This window comes from Scyliorhinus torazame, chromosome 5 (genome assembly GCF_047496885.1).
Source record: "Scyliorhinus torazame isolate Kashiwa2021f chromosome 5, sScyTor2.1, whole genome shotgun sequence".
In the NCBI taxonomy this organism is placed as follows: Eukaryota; Metazoa; Chordata; class Chondrichthyes; order Carcharhiniformes; family Scyliorhinidae; genus Scyliorhinus; species Scyliorhinus torazame.
The window spans coordinates 319,939,180-319,959,472 of record NC_092711.1 but is presented as its reverse complement, the minus strand read 5'-3'; the positions used below and the strand labels follow the sequence as shown (position 1 = coordinate 319,959,472).

The 20,293-nt window shown below is 47.8% G+C and overlaps 1 protein-coding gene and 1 long non-coding RNA gene across 3 annotated transcripts in view; one reads left to right on the top strand and one right to left on the bottom strand.

Annotated features, from left to right (window-relative positions):
- LOC140421315 (tripeptidyl-peptidase 2-like) overlaps window positions 1–19,523 on the top strand; it is a 194,416-nt gene extending 174,893 nt beyond the window's left edge. Inside the window, exons 26-29 of one of the 2 annotated variants that reach the window (XM_072505959.1) lie at window positions 748–980; window positions 3,197–3,407; window positions 9,843–9,962; window positions 16,686–19,523. In XM_072505959.1, coding sequence (XP_072362060.1) covers window positions 748–980; window positions 3,197–3,407; window positions 9,843–9,962; window positions 16,686–16,775 — 654 coding nt within the window. In that variant the 3' untranslated portion in view covers window positions 16,776–19,523. The remainder of the gene's footprint in view (window positions 1–747; window positions 981–3,196; window positions 3,408–9,842; window positions 9,963–16,685) is intronic. The other variant, XM_072505960.1, reaches the window with a different exon arrangement.
- Window positions 1–20,293, bottom strand: part of LOC140421316 (uncharacterized) — a 57,059-nt gene that overhangs the window by 17,194 nt on the left and 19,572 nt on the right. The window lies entirely within an intron of this gene.

Genomic DNA, 20,293 nt, shown 5'->3' with positions numbered 1-20,293 from the left:
CACCATTCTCAGTCACACTACAGTTGGAAGATGCTGAACACAGCATATTGGATCGATCATTGTCTCGGGATTGTTGTCCAGCCAGATGCTTGGAGTATTACTAGTGGCCACATGGAGGCACCTAGGTGAATGGAGGGCGTTCCTCCAGGAGGCAATCTTTCACATAAGATTTAAGAGGCCATACTTTGAAGTTTTCCATTGTGGGCGTATTGCGATGTGCGATATTTAGCACAATACTGGCAAAGCTGCATGGATTGATTCCTTTGCAAATGTTTGGCCTGCTAAGAATCTATGACCGGGTTGGTGACTGGGGTTCTGTGTAGGTTAGGCTGGCTAGGGGTGTCAGTTTCTCTTCCTTGAAGGACATTGTTGGGTTTTCAGTGATGATCTCACAGCTTCCAAGATCATTTTCAGCTAGCACTTGGGTTTCACTTATTGCTTGGAGAATATGTTGGTGTTTTTTTTATTTGCTTCTACTTTGTAACAATTTGGCACAACTCAATGTCTTGTTAGGCCCAAAAGGGACAACAGTGACCTGGATGGATTTTTACTGGTTTTATTTTTATTCCATATTTCTTTAAAACGTGAATTGTTGCGGATGAAGGCAGACAAATGTTACTCAGTGAATTGCTCATTCAGAGAGCTGGCGCTGACATGATGGGCCGAATGGTTTCCTTCTGCCCTGTAAGCATTCTGTAACGCTGCGATTCGGATTCGGGCTGGTAAAACTTTGCTTTCCTTTCTCAGGATAGGATGACGAAACTTGATGAAATTGCTCGAGCAGCCGACATAGTTATCTCGCACGTTGATCAAAACGCCCTGATGTCCCATTTGGCCATGAAGGCTGACCCAAGACCAGATGCGGCAACTATCAAAAGGTCAGAGGAAATAGAGCACAAACATATCAAAAGGGTGAGCACCAAGCCAGCCTCACTGCTCACGATGACTGGAGTATTGCGATTGGACACTCGAAGCTCGAGGCAAGGCAAACACAAAGGAGAAATCCCAACCTAACAACGGGTGCAGAAACCTCTGTAAAATTCGCCTCCGTCCCTCTCGTTCTCAAAACCAGTCTCGGAGATGAGGTGGCCCAATTATTCGTTACATTATCCCCCTCCTACCTTTTATATGATGCGGGTTCTGCTCGAGTCTATTTCCCACTTTAAGGTGATACTGAAAGTGGGCATCCACCGGATCAGCTGGCAGCACATTCCAGAGGTTCACTGCTCCCTGGGAAAAGATATACTGCCCACCATCCCATCTGTTCCTGCTTTTATGTGGTGTAAACTCATGCATTCTGGTCCACACCAATCTACCAGACTGAAATAATCAATCAACAGGTGATCTTGCCTCTTCTGAACCTCTCATCAGTCACCTTGAAGTATATACTAATTCAGAATAAATAGGCCCAGCTCTTTAAGCCTAATCCACGGCAATTTGTGGGTGGCACTGGCTAGGCCAGCATTTTTATTCCTAACATTTTTATTCTTAAAACTCCGCATAAAATTAAAAACCATTAACGTCATGCGTTTGAACAGACGGATGTGTGGTCGTTATTATTGCAACAGTGACATCTGCAGGGATTAGTGCAGGCAAGCAATAGATTCATACATTTTTTTACCAGCCCTTGGCTTGTATAGTATTTGCCTTGTTCGCAATCAGATACATTTGTCCCATAAAAATACTACATATCCCACATCAAATTGAATTTTTTATGCAGCAGATCTCATACATGCAATTATCAGGAGTCATATTTCCCCATCGAGTCTCCATTGTGGAGCCTTCCCAGCCTGCTGTATTCATAATTTAAGCAGAGCAACTCCGTGTTATTTTTACATAAGCTATGCATTACTGTGGAACACTGTTGTGCAGCCACTGTGCGTAATATTACTGCTGACATCATTCCATGTTCAATATATGCTTCTGCAAACACTAATATAGGTATAATATAGATTGGTATACATTGATATTATCACATATATCACTCCTCAACTTTCTAAGCTCAAAGCCAAGTATCCTCAACCTGTTCTCATAATTCATCCTTTTAACCCCAATATCATTCTGGTGAATCTGTACTGGAAACCCTGCAAGACCAACACGTCCTGACAAAGGCTCCTTACGACTAAAGTATCGCTTCCTCCCCCTTGAATTGCAACCCACTTACGATATAGGCTAATATCCATTGGACTTCCTGATTACATTTTGTACCTCTTGCCCTAATTTTTAGTTATTGCATACAGAGGCACCCGCATTCCTTAACCCCTCCATAGGATAAGATTTTGATTTGCCTTCCTGGGATCCAGAGCATATGATTTCACACTTCGTCTGTTGCATTTAATCGGCCACAGTTTCTGCCCAGTCTTCGGCCCGTAGTAAGTTCCTACGCGCACCTTTAGCACTTCTAGATTCTAGTAGCGAAAGCGTGCCTACGGAATAATTTCACAGCTTTTTGAATCCAGTCAGTTTGCCTTTTTAACTTGTGGAATTGTGGAGAATATTGTCTCGCCCAGTGATTGACACATCACGTGTGCCCTTCACAGATGCCCAAAGCACCCATTGTAAGCACTGTTTGCTTAGTGTTCTGGTCACAGCTTGTGATGCAAGTAACTAAAACCTGCACTTATATAGAATCTTTAATATAGATCTATGTTTCTGTTACAACATCCCAAGGCACTTCACAGGAGTGAAATGAAGTCAAATCTTTGATGCTGAGGAGACATTAGGACAGACCAACAGCTCGGTCGAAGAGGTAGATTTTAATTAGAAGCTTAAAGAAGGGGAGGGTTTGGGAAGGAATTCCAGAGCTTAAAGCACAGGCAGCTGACACGTGACCACCAATGATATGGAGTAATGGAAATTGGGGTGAACAAGAGACCACAATTGGGAGGAGTGCAGTAATCTTTAAAGGTTGTCGGGCTGCAGGAGGTTCCAGGTCTAAGAAGGAGTGAAACTATGGAGGAATTTGGAAATATAAGGATGAGAATTTTAAAATGCAGGCATAGCTGAAGTGGGAGCCAATGTAAATCAGCGAGGGGGGCGGGGGGGGGGGGGGGGGGGGGGAAATGAATGAGGCTTGGTGCAGGTTAGGATAAGGACAGCAGATGCAAAGAAAACACCCAATGTCCAGCCGAGTCTGGTTCCTCTTGAAACCATTCACTCAGTAATAATCAGATTGTACTGACCTCTCTGTTTGCAGTGAGATGGATCAGCAGAAGTCTGCCCTGATCGATGCCGTCTGTCTGAAGGGGTGTGCGCTGGCAGATATGCTTCTCCAGTCCGAGTCGCAAGACCAAGTGATATCAAGCAAACAAGTCTGTCAGTATGAGAGTGAGACAGACAGCATCCACAGGAGCCTGATGGACACTTTCAATGATGTCCAGAAGTGGATCGAACTCACTGACGTTAAGGTAAGTTACAAATATTGAGCCAAGGCGTGCGTATTTCAAACCACTTTCTTCCTCAGAATGTCTGATTTAACATTGGTGAAGGTTTTAAAATCGCAATCTCAGACCAAACACAAGGATCAGGAATAGTCCGTTCCTTCTGCCACCCTGTTAGATATGGATACATACCTCAAACCCTTTTTTACCTGTTGCTCCACATTTCTTGCTATCCTGGTCCAACAGAAAATCTCAGTGATCACTGTTTTGAAAAATCTAATTATCCCCCCAGCATTCACAGCCTTCTTGTAAAAGAGTTTCACATTTCCAGTACCCTGCACTTTGTTCACATTTAATGAGAACGGACATTGGCACTTCACTTTTGTTCGAGGGCTTTTGGGCTGTTTCTTGATCTGCAGTGAATTCTGGGTTCCTGTCACAACACTCTGATTAATTCTGGATATGTGTGCTGGGTTACCCTAGCAACACATTTCCTCTTTGGGTGCGAGGAGTGTTTTCTGTTGGCAAAGCTGTTTATCAGAATCCTTCCTGCACATCAGATAGACCGATTCAGAATTGGGATAACTGCTCGGGCTGAGACGCACAGGCTCTGACTGCAATTTGGTTTTAATCCTTGGGCTATTTCATGCTGCTGAGATTAGTTAAATGTTCATGTATCTTCCTGATATACAGCCTCTCGCACATCAGTCTGCCCTGAGTGCATTGGTACATGTGATTCTGTCTCCTGTAACGTCAATGTTGCTCATTTATTTTGCAGCCAGAGTTGAAATGAAATGAAATGAAAATCGCTTATTGTCACAAGTAGGCTTCAATGAAGTTACTGTGAAAAGCCCCTAGTCGCCACATTCCGGCGCCTGTTCGGGAAGGCTGTTACGGGAATTGAACCGTGCTGCTGGCCTGCCTTGGTCTGCTTTCAAAGCAAGCGATTTAGCCCAGTGTGCTAAACAGAGTTGATGATTAATGCATTGTGCTGAAACCGTTGAGTTGCATCTCGTGTACCACTCGGCAGAACTGATCTATGCCAGCGTTTATGTTACATACAAGCCCCTTCCCAGTCTACTTCATTTCACCCTATCAACAGATACTCCTATTTGTTTCCCCCTCATGCGTATCCAGCTTCCCCTTAAACGCGTCTTATTATATTCACTTCAGATCTGTCCTCAACAATCCAAATGACATTTCTCTTCAATTGCCTATTGGATTTATTAGTGACTTATCTTAAATTTGTGACCCCTAGTTCTGGTCCCACCTGTAAGCGGAAACATCTCTGTGCCTACTCGATCAAATCCTTTCATGATCTCTATTATCTCTATATCTCTAGGGGCTTTTCACAGTAACGTCATTGAAGTCTACTTGTGACAATAAGCTATTATTATTATTATTATTATTGGATAACCTGGCCCGGGGTGGGGGGGCAACAGCACGGATTCAATTCCCGTACATGCTGAGGTCATCCATGAAAGCCCCGCATTCTCAACCTTGTCCGTTGCCTGAAGTGCGGTGATCCTCAGGTTTAATCACCACCAGTCAGCCCTCAAAGGGAGAGCAGCCTATGGTCCTCTGGGACTGTGGCAACTCTCATTACATTGGATAATCCCTCTTTTTTCTCACAAAAAAAGAGGGCCTCAGACTGTTCAATCTGATAAATATCTGCTCTTTAATCTTATTGGAAATTCTCCAGTGTGTCCATATCCTTTTTATAATATAGAGGTCAAAACTGTTCACAGTACTCCAAGTGTGATCTAACTTGGGTTCTAAATTCACTGCTTTACAGTTCTGTCCCTCTAACAATGAATCTGAGTAGTTGGGTTTCTTTTTATGGCCTTACTAACCGGTACAGCTACTTGTAGTGATTTGTGAATGTGTACCCCCTAGACCTCTTTGCTCCACTGCCCATAAAGATTTAGGGTGGGATTCTCCGACTTCCCGCCGGGTCGGAGAATCAGGGGGGGGCGGCGTGAATCCCACCCCCGCCAGCCGCCGAATTCTCCGGCACCGGAGATTCGGCGGGGGTGGGAATCGCGCCGGTCGGAGGGCCTCCCCCGGCGATTCTCCGGCCCGCGATGGGCCGAAGACCCGCTGCTTCTATGCCAGTCCCGTCGGCATAAATTGAACCAGTTCCCTTACCGGAGGCACCTGGCGGCGCGGGCGGGCTCCGGGGTCCTGGGGTGACCTGGCCAGGGGGGGTGGCCCGCGATCGGGGCCCACCGATCCGCGGGCGGGCCTGTGCCGTCGGGGCACTCTTTTCCTACGCGCCGACCATCAGCCTCCGCCATGGCCGACGCGTAGGTGAACACCCCCCCCCGCGCATGCACGGGGATGACGTCAGCAGCCGCTGGCGCTCCCACACATGCGCGGATTCGCGCCGGCAGGCGGAGTCCCTTCGGCCCCGGCTGGCGTGGCGCCAAAGGCCTTCCACGCCAGCCGACGGGGCGCCAACCACTCCGGGGCAGGTCTAGCCCCTAAAGGTGCGGGGCTAGCCCCTAAAAGTGTGGAGGATTCCGCACCTTTGGGGCGGCCCGACGCCGGAGTGGTTCACGGTACTCCGTCCCGCCGGGACCCCCTGCCCCGTCGGGTAGGGGTGAATCCCGCCCTTAGTATCCAAGCAACTTGTGATCTCCTTATTCTTCCTACCATTGCCTCACTTCTCTATATTAATATTCATTTGCCAATTGCATGCTCATTGGCAGATTTATTTCTTTTTTTAAATTTTGTCAGTAGTTAACTGCACCCACCCATTATGGAATTATACTTCTGATTCCTGAGCCAAAATTATTTGTGTAAATTTTTAAAATTTATTTTCAATTAATTTTTATGGGATGTGGTCATCACTGATTCGGCCAACATTTATTGCCCATCTCTAGTTGTCCTTCAGAAGATGGTGGTGAGCTGCCTTCTTGAACTGCTGCAGTCCCTGAGGTGTAGGTACACCCACTGTGCTATTCAGGAAGGAGTTCCAGGGCTTTGACCCAGCGACAGTGAAGGAACGGCCGATATATTTCCAAGTCAGGGTGGTGAGTGACTTGAAGGGAAACCTCCAGGTGGTGGGGTTCCCAGGTATCTGCTGCTCTTGTCCTTCTAGATGGTAGTGGTCGTGGGTTTGGAAGGTGCTGTCTGAGGAACCTTGGTGAGTTACTGCAGGGCATCTTGTAGATGGTACACACGGCTGCCACTCTTCGTCGGTTGTGGACGGTTTGAAAGTTTGTGGAAGGGGGAGCAATCAAGCGTGCTGCTTTGTCCTGGATGGTGTTGATGGCAATAGAGGATGGGAATAGAGGAATACGATCCCTGGAAGTGTAGAAGATTTTAGTTTAGACAAGCAGCATGGTTGGCACAGGCTTGGAGGGCCAAAGGGCCTATTTCTGTGCTGTACTTTTCTTTGTTCTTTGATCTTCTTGAGTGTTGTCGGAGCTGCACTCATTCAGGCAAATGGAGAGTATTCCATTAAACCCTTGACTTATGCCTTGGTGCACAGGCTATGGGAGGGGGGCGTGTCAGGAGGTGAGTTACTCGCCGTACGATTCCTAGCCTTTGACCTGCCCTGGTAGCCACAGTATTAATGTGGCTAGTCCAGTTCAGTTTCTGATCAATGGTAACCCCAGGATGTTGATTGTGGGGTTCAGCGATGGTAATGCCAATGAATGTCAAGAGCAGATGGTTAGATCCTCTCTTGTAGGAGATGGCCATTGCCCGGCTTGTGGCAAGAATGTAACTTGTCACTTGTCAGCCCAAGTCTGGATATTGTCCAGGTCTTGCTTCATTTGGACAGGGACTGCTTCAGTATCTGAGGAGTTGCGAATGGTGCTGAACATTGTGCAGTCACCCGCAGACATCCCCACTTCTGACCTTATGATGGAAGGGAGGTCATTGATGAAGCAGCTGAAGATGGTTGGGCCGAGGACACGACCCTGAGGAACTCCTGCAGTGATGTCCTGGAGTTGAGATGATTGACCTCCAACAACCACAACCATCTTCCTTTGTGCCGGGTATGACTCCAACCAGCGGAGAGTTTTCCCCCTGATTCCCATTGACTCTAGTTTAGCTAGGGCTCTTTGATGCCAGACTCGGTCAAACACTGCCTTGATGTCAAGGGCAGTCACTCTCATCTCACCTCTGGCATTCAGCTCTTTTGTCCATGTTTGAACCAAGGCTGTAACAAGGTCAGAAGCTGAATAACCCACGCGGAACCCAAACTGAGCGTCCGTGAGTAGATTATCACTGAGGAAGTGCCGCTTGATAGCGCTGTTGATAATTCCTTCCATCACTTTGCTGATGATCGAGAGTAGACTGATAGGGTGATAATTGGTTGGGTTAGATTTGTCCTGTTCCTTGTGTACAGGACACAGCTGTTCAATTTTCCACATTGCCAGGTCTATGTCAGCTGTACTGGGACAGCTTGGCTAGAGGTGTGGCAAGTTCTGGAGCACAAGTCTTCAGTACTATTGCCGGGATATTGTCAGGGTCCATACCTTCTGCAGTATCCAGCGCCTTCAGCCATTTCTTGATATCACATGGAGTGATTCGTATTGGCTGAAGACTGACATCTGTGATGCTGGAGACCTCTGGAGGTGGTCCAAGATGGATCATCCACTCGGTACTTCTGGCTGAAGATTGTTGCGCATGCCTCAGCCTTGTCTTTTGCACAGATGTGCTGGACTCCTCCGTCATTGAGGATGGGGATATTTGTGGAGCCTCCTCCTCCAGTGGGTTGTTTAATTGTCCACCGCCATTCACGGCTGGATGTGACAGGACTGCAGAGCTTAGGTCTAATGCATTCATTATGGAATTGTTTGGCTCTGTTTATTTGCTGCTTATGCTGTTTGAGACACAAGTAGTCCTGTGTTGTAGCTTCACCAGGTTGACATCTCATTTTTCAGAATGCCTGGTGTTGCTCGTGGCATGCTCTCCTGCGCTCTTCATTGATACCCTGGCTGGGTGGTAATGGTAGAGTGGGGGATATGCCGTGCCATGAGGTTGCAGAATGTGGTTGATACAATCCTGCTGCTGTTGATGGCCCACAGCCTCCTCTCTTGGATGCCCAGTCTTGAGTTGCTAGATCTGTTCGAAGTCCATCCCATTTAGCACGATGGCAGTGCCACACAACACGATGGAAGATATCCTCAATGTGAAGACAGGAATTTGTCTCCACAAGGACTGTGCGGTGGTCACTGCTACCGATACTGTCATGGACAGATGCATCTGCAGCAGGCAGGTTGGGGAGGATGAGGTCAAGTATGTTTTTCCCTCTTGTTGGTTCCATCACCCCTGCTGCACTCCCAGTCTAGCAGCTCTGTCCTTTAGGACCCGGCCAGCTCGGTCTCCGGTGGTGTTACCGAGCCGCTCTTTGTGATGGACAGTGAAGTCCCCACCCAGAGCATATTCTGTACCCTTGCCACCCTCAGTGCTTCCTCCAAGTGGTGTTCAACATGGAGGAGTAACTGATTCATCAGCTGATGGTGGCCGGTACGTGGTAATCAGCAGGAGGTTTCCTTGCGCATGTTTAACCTGAAGCCACAAGAATAAATGTGGTCCAGAGTCGATGTTGAGGGCTCACATGGCAGCACCCTCCCGACTGTATACCACTGTGCCGCCATCTCTACAGGGTCTGTCCTGCCGGTGGGACAAGACACACCCAGGAATGGTGATAGTGGTGTTTTGTCTGTAAGATATGATTCTGTGAGTATGACGATGTCAGGCTGTTGCTTGACTAGTCTGTGAGATAGCTCTCCCAACTTTGGCACAAGCCCACAGATGTGACTGAAAAATGATTCAGTTGGGGAGAGAGGGAGACGGTGTAGTGTTAATGCCACAGAGCAACTAATCTAGAGGCCCAGGCTAATGCTTTGGGGTCATGGGTTCAAATCCACCATGGTAGCTGGTGGAATTTAATAACGTCTCGAATTGATAGCCAGCGTCAGTAATGGTGACCATGAAACTATCATCGATTGTCACAAACAACAATCTGGTTCACTGTTCCCTTTAGGGAAATAAATCTGCCGTCCTCACCTGGTCTGGCCTATATGAGACTCCAGACCCATGGCAATGCAGCTGACTTAACTGCCCCTGGAAATGGCGTAGCAAACCATTCCAATCCAGGGCAGTGAGGGAGGTGCAAGAAAATGCTGGCCTTGCCAGCGACACCCACATCCCATCAAAAGATCATCGGCATTAATTCACTGAAGAGATGGGGAGTTTCCCCCCATGTCCTGGCCAATAATTACCCCTCATCCTACATCACAAATCAACAGGTTACCTGGTTATTTATTTTATTGCTGTTTGTGGGAGCTTACTGTACATTGCAGCAGAGCGCTCCAGAATTACTTCACTGGCTATTAATTGAGGAAACACTGTTTTGATGAGGAGGGCACCCCCAGCTTTGTGAAATATTGCTGGTGTTTTTCTGGTACTCATTTGTGTCTGTGTATTTATGTTTGTTATTAGGCATTAACATTTGCATACAAGCATGCCTTGGTGAAACAAACATTTGGACGTGCTTTGAAGTTTGCGACACTGATTGTCGAGAATAAGCCAAGTCAAGAAAACTGGAACAATTGCATTCAGGTTGGTAAAAACTTCCCTTTTTCCACACGCGAACAAAGATCATCAGATCCAGGCCTCCTTAACGCATCACAGCCGCAATTGACATAATTTTCAACGTTTATTCTCTGCCCCTCTACAAAGTGCCATGAACTATCGATTTAACTGAAGAAAGTTTTCTGAGATCCTGCATTGAGAGGAGGCTGGAGACCGGGGACCACTTATCCCAGAGAAGACAAGGCTTAGGGGTTATCTAAAGGACACAGCATAGCAAAATCACTCGCATCCCTCCCGCTTAACACTCTGTTGAGGCCTATAAAAATAAAAACTGAGAAGAGATATATAATGGGTGACAAATCCAATTTATCACCACGTCATGTTTTACATTATCGATAAAAGTCAATGTTACTCACAACAAAGTTTACACATGGGGCGGAATTTTCCTCATTGCACCAGCTGATGCTGCTCCCGCCACATTTTGCAGAAGTCTGTGCAGACGGATTCTCCCAGCGTGGCCCAGGGCAACGTGCTGATGGGGTGGAGCTTAATGGCAACGCTGGCTCTATGGACATTAGGGCGCCCTTTGAAAATGTGCTAGTGCTGTCCAGCCATTCCTCCCCCCCCCCCCCCCCCGGTTATACTTAACTGTGCACCCCCGGCGGGTTCCCTACACCTGGTTCCCATTTCTGAAATCAGTTGTCATCCCATTTGCCAGCACTTGGCCTTGAATGGTATGACGTGCCAAGTGCTCATCCAGGTAAAGGATGTCAGGCCCCGCCCTCCTGGGCAGCGCGCTCCATGGTCACCATTACTGACACTGTCTATCAGTTCCAGACGTCACTGTAGAAGCCAGGTATTTTAAATACAACTAGTATAGGTAAAAGATCGCTGTTTAAGTACTCATTTTTACAAATGAGAATTTCAGCACACATAAATTCAGGACTTCAATATGATAGATGAAACAGCATAAAATTCCATTATAAGATTATAGCAGCACAGTTGCAAGACAATTTGACACTGCTTGTGCTAATTGTCAAGGCCAAGGACTGAGTTCCATGGCAACGAGGTGGCAAGAGTCCAATGCAGTTTGTAAGAGCATTGAATCATATATATATTCTCGATATGAAGTCTCAATTGTTACATTAGCCAAGCCAGCTAAAAGATTAGCAGAATATCACATTCCGTAACATGTAGACATGAAACAATTAAAAAGCTGATGTTGCACATTGAAGATGGACGGCTTGCCATCAAATCAAATGTGTTTGAGTCTAACCCAAACCAATTAGGATTATATTGGGGTGTGATTAGATGACTTAAGACAGATATGAAAGTGTATAACTGAAAGGTTTCCGCCCGCCATTTTAGTGTTGCCTTTGATTCTAGTCTCCATTTTAGAGATGTCTTTTGGGGGTTCTGTCAGCCTGTCAGTCTACCAGTCTGTGTCAGTGATGTTAGTCCACTTTTGACTTTGAGTTTGAGTTTAGCTGAAGATTAGCTTTCTCTCTCTCTTCATGTTTCATTGCCAGACTTTGACCTTTTAAAAGTTACTTTCGAGCTGTCTGCCTAAGCAAAGAAAGATAATGTCTGTAATTCTCTGAAAGCTTCGAATTGTCTACGAATTGCCTTTTAAATGACTTTCAAATTGTAATCAAGCGACTACAAATAAAACAATTATTTTTGGCACCTGAGAAGTTTATACTGCAAATTTCTGCTGAGTTCCAGTATTCGCAAAGTGCTACTGATAACCGAATAGCAGAGATAATATAAATTCCTTCAACTTTAACAGTCGAATAATACAAGGAATCGAATAACTTGGCAAAGTCCAGAAATAGTACAAATCTTACAACTTGTCGTATTGCGCCAGGACTTGATTCATCAACTAAGCTTCCCCCAAACTTGGCGTAGTTCGACAGGTTAAGATCCCATCAATTAAAGATTCCTACAGTCACCACCCTCTGGGTAAAAAGGTTTTCCCTCCAATCCCCCCTAAACCTCCTGCCCCTCATCTTGAACCCATGTCCCCTCGTAACTGATCGTTCAACTAAGGTGAAGAGCCGCTCACTATGCACCCTGTCCATGCCCCTCATAATCTTGTACATCTCAATCAGGTCGCCCCTCAGTAATCTCTGATCCAGTGAAAACAACCCAAACCTATCCAACCTCGCTTCATAACTTAAATGTTCCAGCCCAGGCAACATGCTGGTGAATCGCCTCTGCACCCCCGAAAATGTAATGAGGTCACCCACTTTCCTCATTACATCACAACTTGACAACTAATCATCACTCTCTTCCCATTAGGTATAAATTGTTGTTCCCTTTACATTTGGAATTCTCGTGAATCGTCCTGAAGAGTACATCCTGAACAAGTCTTTTTTCAGAAATACTCAAATATAAAATAATGAGATCCTGGGAGGTGATTGGAAATGCAGCAAAAAACAACAGTTTTATCAATAAAAGCAAGGGATATGGGCTAGCTGGGAGAGAAGTGTATGTGTCGGGGATGGGAAAGAGGAGTCTGGGGGGAGATTTTTGTGAGGAGGTGGAGAGAGGGGTTTGTGCGGGGGGGGCGGAGAGGTTTGCGCGGGGGCAGGAGAGGGGTTTGCGCGGGGGCGGGAGAGGGGTTTGTGCGGGGGCGGGAGAGGGGTTTGTGCGGGGGGGGGGGAGAGGAGTTTGTGCGGGGGGAGAGGGGTTTGTGCGAGGGGGAGGGGTTTGTCTGAGGGGGAGGGGTTTGTGCGGGGGGGAGGGGTTTGTGCGGGGGGGGAGGGGTTTGTGCGGGGGCGAGGGGTGTGCGGGGGAGGGGTTTGTGCGAGGGGGAGGGGTTTGTGCGGGGGGGTGAGGGGTTTGTGTGGGGGAGAGGAGTTTGTGCGGGGGGAGGGGTTTGTGCGGGGGGAGAGGGGTTTGTGCGGGGAGAGGGGTTTGTGCGGGGAGAGGGGTTTATGCAGGGGGGGAGAGGGGTTTATGCGGGGGAGGGGTTTGTGCGGGGGGGGGCGGAGAGTGGTTTGTGCGGGGGCGCGGAGAGGGGTTTGTACGAGGAGGGGGAAGAGGGGTTTGTGCGGGGGGGCGGAGAGGGGTTTGTGTGGGGGAGGGGACAGGGATTTGTGGGGGAGGGGTTGTGTGGGGGGGTTTGTGTGGAGGTGGGTTGTGCGTGGAAGGAGGTTTCTGTGGGGAGGGAGGTTTATGTGGGAGGACTGGTTTGTGTGGGGGGGTTTGTGTGGGTGGGGGCAGTTGTGTGTGGGGAGGGAGGTTTGTGTGGGGGATTTGTGGGGGGCGTCTGTGTGTGTGGGGGGCGTTTGTGTGTGTGGGGGGGGTTATGTGTGTGGGGGGGGTTATGTGTGTGGGGGGGGGTTATGTGTGTGGGGGGGGTTATGTGTGTGTGGGGGGGTTATGTGTGTGTGGGGGGGGTTATGTGTGTGTGGGGGGGTTATGTGTGTGGGGGGGGTTATGTGTGTGGGGGGGTTGTGTGTGTGTATGTGGGGGGGTTTGTGTGTGTGTGGGGGTTTGTTTGTGTGTGTGTGGGGGAGTTTGTTTGTGTGTGGGCGGGTTTGTGGGGGAGGCGTGGGGAGGGGTTGTGTGTGTGGGGAGGGGTTGTGTGTGTGGGGAGGGGTTGTGTGTGTGGGGAGGGGTTGTGTGTGTTGGGAGGGGTTGGTGTGTGTGTGGGGGGGTTTGGTGTGTGTGTGGGGGGGTTTGGTGTGTGTGGGGGGGTGTTTGGTGTGTATGTGGGGGTGTTTGGTGTGTGTGTGGGGGTGTTTGGTGTGTGTGTGGGGGGGTTTGGTGTGTGTGTGGGGGGGTTTGGTGTGTGTGTGGGGGGGTTTGGTGTGTGTGTGGGGGGGTTTGGTGTGTGTGTGGGGGGGTTTGGTGTGTGTGTGGGGGGGTTTGGTGTGTGTGGGGGCGTTTGGTTTGTGTGTGGGGGGCTGTGTGTGTGGGGGGGCTGTGTGTGTGGGGGGGCTGTGTGTGTGGGGGGCTGTGTGTGTGGGGGGGGGTTGTGTGTGGGGGGGAGTTTGTTTGTGTGTGGGGTTTGTGTGGGGGGTGTGTGTGTGGTGAGGGGTTGTGTGTGGGGAGGGGTTGTGTGTTTGGGGGGAGGGGGTTGTGTGTGTGGGGGGTTGTGTTTGGGGGGGGTTGTGTTTGGGGGGGGATGTGTTTGTGGGGGGCTGTGTGTGTGGGGGGGGCGTTGTGTGGGGGTTGGGTGTGTGTGTGGGGGGTTGTTGGTGGGGGGGTTGTGAGGGGGAGGGGTTGTGTGTGTGGGGAGGGGTTGTGAGGGGAGGGGTTGTGTGTGTGGGGAGGGGTTGTGTGGGGGGGTTGTGAGTGTCGGGGGGGTGTTGTGTGTGTAGGGGCTTTGTGGTGGGGGGGTTGTGTGTGTGGGGAGGGGTTGTGTGTGTGGGGAGGGGTTGTGTGTGTGGGGAGGGGTTGTGAGGGGAGGGGTTGTGTGTGTGGGGGGGTTGTGTGTGGGGGGGTTGTGAGTGTGGGGGGGGGTGTTGTGTGGTGGTTGGGGTTGTGTGTGTGGGGTGTTGTGTGTGTCGGGGCTTTGTGGGGGGGGTTCTGAGGGGGGAGGGGTTGTGTGTGGGGAGGGGTTGTGTGTGTGTGTGGGGGGGAGTTTGTGTGGGAGGGGTTGTGTGTGGGAGGGGTTGTGTGTGGGAGGGGTTGTGTGTGGGGGGCGTTGTATGTGTGGGGGTTTGTGTGTGTGGGGGGGTTGTGTGTGTGGGGGGGTTGTGTGTGTGTGGGGGGGGGGTTGTGTGTGTGTGTGGGGGTTGTGTGTGTGTGGGGGGGTTGTGTGTGTGTGGGGGGGTTTGTGTGTGGGGGAGGGTTGTGTGTGTGTGGGGGGGGTTGTGTGGGGGGGGTTGTGTGTGTGTGGGGGGGGTTGTGTGTGTGTGGGGGGGGTTGTGTGTGTGTGGGGGGGTTGTGTGTGTGTGGGGGGGCTGTGTGTGTGTGGGGGGGTTGTGTGTGTGGGGAGGGTTTGTTTGTGTGGGGGTGGTTTGTGTGTGTGGGGAGGGGTTGTGTGTGTGGGGAGGGGTTTGTGTGTGGGGGGGGTTTGTTTGTGTGGGGGTGGTTTGTGTGTGTGGGGAGGGGTTGTGTGTGTGGGGAGGGTTTGTGTGTGTGGGGGGGGTTTGTGTGTGTGGGGGGGGTTTGTGTGTGTGGGGAGGGTTTGTGTGTGTGGGGGGGGTTTGTGTGTGTGGGGAGGGGTTGTGTGTGTGGGGAGGGGTTTGTGTGTGTGGGGGGGGTTTGTGTGTGGGGAGGGTTTGTGTGTGTGGGGGGGGTTTGTGTGTGTGGGGAGGGGTTGTGTGTGTGGGGAGGGGTTTGTGTGTGGGGGGGGTTTGTGTGTGGGGGGGGTTTGTGTGTGTGGGGAGGGGTTGTGTGTGTGGGGAGGGGTTTGTGTGTGGGGGGGTTTTGTGTGCTGAGTTCAGGATGAGCAGCGGTATGAAGGAGGGTGGATGTTTAGGGAGAGCAGACGGAGAATCTGATCCCATTGGTGGAAGGATCGCGAAGCAGGGGGTGCTAATTTGAAGTAATTGGTGAGTGAGGAGAAGCTTTTTGATTGAACGCACTGAGTGATTGGGATGTGGAAGGCATTGCCTTGCGAGTGAGACAGAAGATTGATTCATGGTGTTCAAAATGCAACTGGATAATTATCTGAAGAGAAATGATTTGCCTGGCAATGGGAAATGGTTAGGGAGTGGGATAGACAGAGTTGCTGTTGCAGAGCAATGGCACAGACACAATGGAGCCACTCCGACCCCTGCCCTTCTGTGATTTCAGTGTGGGCGTAGATGGTGTGTGCCGGGTGAGGGAAAGGGAAGGTCCCTGGGAGCAGACAATTCACAGGCTGCTCGTTTCATTGGGAATGGATTGATTTTAACTTCTTTTCAATCTCACTTTATTGCCCATTTGGAATTTCATTTTAGTTACATTGCTCGTACGTTAGGAAATTACATGTCAATGAATAATAATAAAAGAAAGAAAATGGCCCTATCGCAGGGATCTGACATTCATTAAAATATGTATTCAAAATTAACAGAATCATTAAAATAATCAGTCCCTCCTTCAATGCAAATCCTCGTCCTTGGATCAAACTTGTGTTAAAAGGTTCTTACAGAGAAGGGCAGAAATGAGATCAGCAACTGATTTGTCCAGCATCTGAGGGACTATTCCTGAACAGTAATGCTGAGACGAGAGGTGGTTCTCAAAGTTCATGACACTTTTGTCAAGATTCTACAAGAGCAGATTTCGTCAAATAAGATCTGTTCAACAAGTCCCCTTAAAAGAGTTTGTTTTCCAAAGGCGACAGTACCAGGCGACACATCTCAATTGCAGCCGTGTGGAAGATTTTCATGATTGTCGAATGCAATCGAAATCAATTTTCCCAGGTGGTGTAATGGTGTGTGTCCCTTTCCCAACCACATTTAATAAAGATTCTTATTATCTGTATCTTGTTCCGGCTGATCAGCTGCTGAATTAATGTCAGTGGCTGCACTTCAAAGCAATTTCCTTGCTTGTGAACCCCTGCAATGTTTCTGCACTGTGGCCTGTGCGGTACAGAAATGCATCTTTATTTGCTTTCGTATTGTTTGGCCGGTTTTCTAACCCTCGGTATATAAGCTGAACTCAGACGGGATTGAGTACATATTTTAAGATGGGTTTTTGGGATCTTTAGCATTCAGTCTACATTAGTTGATTGCGGCTTTATTCAAAATGTTGGTGCTGAGTTAGGAGATACTGTTGTGTCAACCACGATAATTCTTTTTTCTTTTGCAGTTGATGAAGACCCTCGGTTGGGATCATTGCGCCTCATCCTACGAAAACTCCCTCCTAGTGATGTATCCCCCAGATTACGTCCCATTCTAACTGTTCCCAGTGAAGTGAAGGATATATGTGTGCATTTTAAATCTGGATTGATATAGGAGAAGCCTTTCTGATGATTGGGTTGGCTTTTGCGTTTACACTATTTTCGCTTATCTTTTTTTTTAAAATGTTGGCAAGACTTCTGAGGAATTCTACAATACAACATTTTATACCTGCAATATCATGAAGTCTTCAGGTTTCTTTCTCAAGTGCTTTGGCATTCTCTTGCAGCATCACCCGACTAAGCCAGAGCCATCCTTTCCCGATATTGTTTTTAAAAATGAACGAGGAGCTTGTCTAAAATATTGTTCCCAAAGGCTCCCAGCTGCCACCACCCTCCTGGAGGATGGTGCGGAGGCCACATTCTGCCTCCTGTGCCCAGCTTTGCTCCTCCTTCCAGCTGAATTGGAGATGGCGGACTCCTTTGCGTGCTGAGAATTTGTCCAAGGATACGGTTCCTCGAGGCCGTGACATGTCTGAGACCCGCTCCTAGCTGGTCATCAGAGAAAAGTGGGATTTTAGGAAAGTTGGCAGCACTGAGATGGCGGGAAGAGCAGGATTTCCTTCCATTCCCCAAGTCTGTTTGACCATTCGATTAGATGATGCCCATTTTTTGTGTCAGCTGTGGTTCAGTGGGTAGCAATCTCGCCTCTGAGCCAGAGGTTCTGGGTTGAAGTCCCACTTCAGGACTTGAGCCTGACAACAATCAAGGCTAACACTCTAGCGCAATAGTGAGGTGGTTGGAGGTGTCTGTTGGATGAGGCATTGAACTGAATGGTGACTGTAAAAGATTTAATGGCAAATGGATTTTGAAGAAGAGAAAGGGGTCTTCTCCCTCGTATCCTGAACAATAGTTATCCCTCAACCAATATCAGAAAAACAGATTATCTGGTTAATATCGCACGTCTGTTTGTGAGAGGTGTGTGCAAACCTTATAATAATATTTACACTTCATGGCTGTACAGCACTTTTGACGTAGCCCGTGATCACGGAAGGCGCTATATAAATGCAAGCCTTTCCTTTATGGCCACTCAGTATCTTGCCTGCCTTGGTTCTGTACCTACCCCTTTCCAATTGATCAGACGTGGGACCCTGTGAGTGTCCCTACTTGCCACTACATCAACCAGTTGGAAGATGTGGATAACATATTTGCTGGCTGCAAGATGGTGCAATAGTGTAGTGGTTATGTTCCTGGACTGCTAATATAGTAGAAGTGGAGTTTAAATCCCATCATTGCAGTTTGCAAATTTTAGCTGACATTTGAAATATATTTGGATTAAAGATCTAGTGTAGGTAAAAGCGACCATGAAGATGGTTTAAAAAAACTCGATGGGTTAACCAATGTCCTTTAGGGCAGAAAGCCTGCTGTCCTTACACAGGCCTGCCCCATACATTACTTAGGCTATACCACGGGCCATTTGGTCCAACCAGTCCATACTAGCATTTATGCTCCACAGAAACCTCCGTCCATCCTTCCTCTTGTAAATCTGTCATTGTAACTATCCAATCCCTTCTCCCTCAAATGTTGGCTAGCTTCCCCTTCAATACATCTGGTCTATTTGTGTCAGCCGCTCCCTGTGGTAACGAGTTCTCATCACTCTTTGGGTAAAGGAGTTTCTTCTAAAGCCTTCTGCGTAATTATAACAACGTAAAGTGTGGCAGAGTTATGCAGTCTGAGTGCCTCCTCATTTGTCGAAATATGTTACGCTTCTCAAACTTAATTCCTAGTCCTGATGTTTCTGGAACTGTATCTCAGTAATCACTGCTTTGTCTCATTCCTCCCAATACATAATTGCCTCCAAATCCCCTGTTTTATTATGGATACTATGTGCATTGTTGTACAGACATTTTAATTCACTTTTATGTTTAATCATCTTGTTAGACTCCTGTTCTATCACTATATATTCCCTTGCCATCAGTGTTCTCCCTTGTTTTACTCTTCCCCTACACTCTCCTTCCTTGTTTCATTTGCACACCATCCCTTTAGCCACATGTTAATCCTTCTGATTTGTGTACTCTTGCACCAATTTGCATGAGGCCCAGGCAGTAACTCAGAGAATATTATCCTCGAGGTCCTGCACTTGAAGGGGTAATCTTTCCTAGTCGGCCCTTTATGTATAAGATCCCATCTCATCCAGCTTCCTTCAAGCTCGAACTGCCTCACTTTATTGAACACGTTACTCTCTCCCAGGAACCAACTGATGCAGCCAAAATGAGATAAAACAAGATCCAACACCTAGCAGCTAACTGACCGAGGAATAAATCAGCGGAGCAAACATGAAAACTGCAGTCCTACAAGGGAATTGATAAATATTTTATAAGTGGTTATTGTTGTGAAATACAAGTTTTAATATGAAAAGCATTTCAGCTGTTATTTATGTAAATGCTGTTTTTTACGCCACGACCTGCAGATGTTTGTTTTAGCTTTCTGTGTTGTGATTGTTTCAGGCCAAGACAAATATATTCTTTTTTTTTACTGCAGTGGCATTATGGAAACCAGAGTAATGACCATTGTGCCTTCTAATCTGAAGCAGCCGTTTTTTTTTAGACGTGTATCAGTGTTTAGCAATTAAGAATCAATATTCTAATTAAGAAGCAGAAATTTTAACTTCTCGCAACTGGAGGAAGTGTCTGGCATTGTGGGGAAATTCGCTGCTTCGTGTACAATGTCTGAACGAAGATGATAACAAAACCCCTGCAAAAATGGCTGAATGTTCAAACAAATAAACCATCAGCTGTTCGACAAAAGAATGCCCCATGTATCTGTTGTGTGTAACCGATGGCGATCTGTAAGGATATTTGCAGGATAGCAGGTCATGGTGATACCGACCGATGGCCATTCAGCCCATCTCACTGGCTCTTTGAAAAACTCTTCCAATCAGTTCCACTCCTCTCTCCCCGGCAAATGTCCCTCCCCATCCCTTTCAGCATTTAAACAATCGCCGTTTGAAAGTTTTATCAAATCTACTTCCACCGCACTCCCAGATCATCACAACTCTGTGTAAAAATAGATATATTTTGCTCATCTCGCTGCTAGTTCTTTTCCCAGATATCTGATCACACTGGCACATTTGCTCCTTATTTATGCTAGCAAAGCCCCTCATGGTTTTGAACAATCAATCAAATCTCCTGTTAACCTATTCTGAAGTCCATCGCCCCTCTGCACCTCCTCTGAAGCCTTAGCTCCCTTCCGAAAGCGTGACCATAACAGGAAATAATATTCCGGCTGGACTGATTACAATCAAATTGGATTTTGTGTTGGGGGGGGGGGGTTTATGAACAATGGAAAAGATAAAGGCAATAGTGAGAAAGAATCTCAACTCCGAGAATTAAGATATTGAATCAATATTGATGGTGATATGAAATGAGGAACAACAGAAAACATCTGTGGAAGTAGTTTACAGTATAAATCAACAAATTAGAGGGAGCATGAAGCAAGTATTGCATTAATCGTATCGAGACTTCAATCTTCATTTAAACATGGCAAACCATCGACAAAACTAGTTTGGACTACATGTTCA